Source organism: Hylobates moloch, unplaced genomic scaffold (assembly GCF_009828535.3).
Source record: "Hylobates moloch isolate HMO894 unplaced genomic scaffold, HMol_V3 SCAFFOLD_19, whole genome shotgun sequence".
NCBI classification, from domain to species: domain Eukaryota; kingdom Metazoa; phylum Chordata; class Mammalia; order Primates; family Hylobatidae; genus Hylobates; species Hylobates moloch.
This window is the reverse complement of record NW_026652294.1, coordinates 36,442,264-36,445,541: the sequence shown is the minus strand read 5'-3', so window position 1 is coordinate 36,445,541 and position 3,278 is coordinate 36,442,264. Positions and strand designations below refer to the sequence as shown.

Below are 3,278 nucleotides of genomic sequence, written 5' to 3'. Positions count from 1 at the left end.
CGACAGAGTGAGACTCCGTCTCAAAAAAAAAAAAAAAAAAAAAACTAAAATTGAATACCAAATTCCATTATTGATATGAGTAATAATTATCAAACTGTAACCATGTGCCAAGCTCAGAAGTAAGCCACGTACCTGCACTGCCTCCTGGAATCATCAGGGCAGCCCTGTAAGGAAGGCACTGTCATTTCCATTTTATAAAAGTGGAAACAGGGATCGAGAGGTTAGTAAATGCTGAAGTCACAGGTAACAAATAGAGCTGGGGTACAGATGCAGGTCTCATTGACTCTGAAGTCCATATTCATACTCTTTAATTTCTCCATCTCTGCCAGCCTGAGGGACATTGTAGAATATGTAAACTGGAATAAAGCCGAACTCAGTCTGGGTGCAGTGGTGGTTCATGCCTGTAATCCCAATGCTTTGGGAGGCCCAGAGTTCGAGATCAGCCTGGGCAAAATAGTGAGACCCCCATCTCTACAAAAAAACAAAAAAATTAGCCAGGCATGGTGGTACACACCTGTAGTCCTAGCTGCTCAGGTGAGAGGATTGCTTAAGCCCAGGAGTTTTAGGCTGCAGTGAACCATGATCATGCCACTGCACTCCAGCCTGGGTGACAGAGCAAGACCCTGTGTCTTTAAAAAAAAAAAAAAAAACTGAACTCTTAGTCCTTGCTCCTTTAAGGAACTCAGATAATTAAACTATAATCACTATCTTCCTTTTCCAACAGCCCTGGAAGATCATTCTGAGTTACATAAATGTAGGAATATGAGTACCAAAAACAAAAGTCACTGGAGCTTCAAACACTAGACACCACCCCCACCCCTTGTCCATTCAAAGCATGCACCTCTGGATGCTGACATAAATTCCTAATACTGGCAGTGGTTTACTGTCCTTTGAGGATCTTCCGTAGTCTTTGAAGCTTCATTAAGTTGTACTATCTGGATGTAAAAATAAATATCAATTTTTGTGTTATTTACACTGAAGGCACTAAAAGCTAGCAAGACCAAACAAAAATAATAAAATCACTGGAGAAAAAATTACCTACTTGTCAGTTGCCTCAGCATACTTTTTAAACACCCACAGTACATTTAGTAAAATAAAACCTAGTCACACTAGCTTACTTCAGAATAAATATGAATCCCAAAGGGGAAAAATAAACATTAATTGTCTGGATACTTTTTTTTTTTTTTTGAGACGGAGTTTGCTGTGTTGCCCAAGCTGGAGGGCAGTGGCACAATCTCAGCTCACTGCAACCTCTGCCTCCCAGGTTCAAGTGATTCTCCTGCCTCAGCCTCCCTAGTAGCTGGGATTACAGGCGCACACCATATGCCCAGCTAATTTTTATATTTTTAGTAGAGATGAGGTTTGGCCCTGTTGGCCAGGCTGGTCTTGAACTCCTGGAACTCCTGACCTCAGGTGATCCACCCACCTCGGCTTCCCAAAGTGCTGGGATTACAGGCGTGAGCCACCGCGCCAGGCCAATTATCTGGATACTTTCAGATCGTATTTCTGCCAACTCCCTGAAATACAAGTTGTCTATAAAGTAATGCTATTTAATGAACTTCCACTTTTTTTTTTTTTTTTTTTTTTTGGAGACAGTCTCGCTCTGTCACCCAGGCTGGAGTGCGGTGGTATGATCTCAGCTCACTGCAACCTCCGCCTCCTGGGTTCAGGTGATTCTCATGCCTCAGCCACCCAAGTAGCTGGGATTACAGATGTGTGCCACCACGCCCAGCTAATTTTTATATTTTTAGTAGAGACAGGGTTTTACCACGTTGGCCAGGCTGGTCTTGAACGCCTGACCTCAAGTGATCCACTTGCTTCGGCCTCCCAAAGTGCTGGGATTACAAGCGTGAGCCACCGCGCCCAACCAAACATTCACATTAGAATTGCTGCCTTCAGGGTAAGTCACTTGCCATGCTGCCAAAGTTTGTGAGATCTTTTAAGCTCTTTCTGAAGTTTGAGTATTTGCACTTGAGTGAATAGTTTTTAGAAATGAAATTATATAGATCCAATATGGTATATACAGCAGTTTCTTGGCTTAATATTGGTTTTGATCAACTCTAAACCTAACAAATAAGTAATTTATGTTTGTAGCTCCGGCTTATAAACTGGCTCTCAAGTCCTTTGCCAAGAATCCATGCTAGGTGTTTGTGCTGCCTTGATCTTTTAGAAAAGAACTGGAAGTGGCAGTCAGAAATGCTTTGACAAATTAGGGGCATTGGAAGAATAAGGGTGTAGCTTCCCAAAGTGACCTTTTCAAGGTGGAAAACATGCATTCTTGCACTTTTACAAAAGTAACACTTTATTTTATATTCTGAAAGTTCTAGATTAATGTGGTTTCTGCTTTCCTGTAATACAGTAAATCACTCCATGGTAGAATTCAATTTACTTATCTATTTTGCAGAAGTACAGTCCATCCAGCGTCTCCTCCCCTGCTTTGTACTCGAGAAGATGTTGAAGTGGCAGAGTCTCCCCTCCGTGTTCTGGCTGAAACCCCAGATTCCTTTGAAAAGCATATTAGAAGCATTTTGCAACGTAGTGTTGCCAATCCAGCATTTTTGAAGTATGCAACCTTGGGCATAGCGGTTTTATGAATGGGTTCTCTTCTGTCTCCATAATTACTGTGCATCCTTTCTGTCCTCATCTGTTTCATATACTTTTTACTGTAATGGATTTGGAAGAAACTGGATATATTTAGTCAGCTAGTGAATGGGGAGCAGGGGGTAAGTGGCACCTGAGAATGATAAACAGGAAGTGTTTAAAAAGAAGTTAGGCTGGGCCGGGCGTGGTGGCTCACGCCTGTAATCCTAGCACTTTGGGAGGCCAAAATGGGTGGATCATGAGGTCAGGAGATCGAGACCATCCTGGCTAACACAGCAAAACCCCGTCTCTACTAAAAATACAAAAAAAAAATTAGCTGGGTGTGGTGGCGGGTGCCTGTAGTCCCAGCTACCTGGGAGGCTGAGGCAGGAGAATCGCTTGAACCTGGAGGCAAAGGTTGCAGTGAGCCGAGATCGCACCACTGCACTCCAGCCTGGGTGACGGAGCGAGACTCGTCTCAAAAGAAGTTAGGCTGGGCACAGTGGCTCACAGCTGTAACCCCAGCACTTTGGGAGGCCCAGGCAGGCGGATCACCTGAGGTCAGGAGTTCAAAACCAGTCTGGTCAACATGGTGAAACCTGTCTCTACTAAAAATGCAATAATTGCCGGGCGCGGTGGCTCACGCCTGTAATCCCAGCACTTTGGGAGGCCGAGGCGGCGGATCACGAGGTCAGGAG

At 44.0% G+C, this 3,278-nt stretch overlaps 1 protein-coding gene across 2 annotated transcripts in view; it reads left to right on the top strand.

Moving 5' to 3' along the window:
• NUP88 (nucleoporin 88) overlaps positions 1-3,278 on the top strand; it is a 42,093-nt gene that overhangs the window by 30,278 nt on the left and 8,537 nt on the right. For both annotated transcript variants that reach the window (XM_058431714.1, XM_032138386.2), the window contains exon 11: positions 2,405-2,563. In XM_058431714.1, the coding sequence (XP_058287697.1) occupies positions 2,405-2,563 (159 nt within the window). The remainder of the gene's footprint in view (positions 1-2,404; positions 2,564-3,278) is intronic.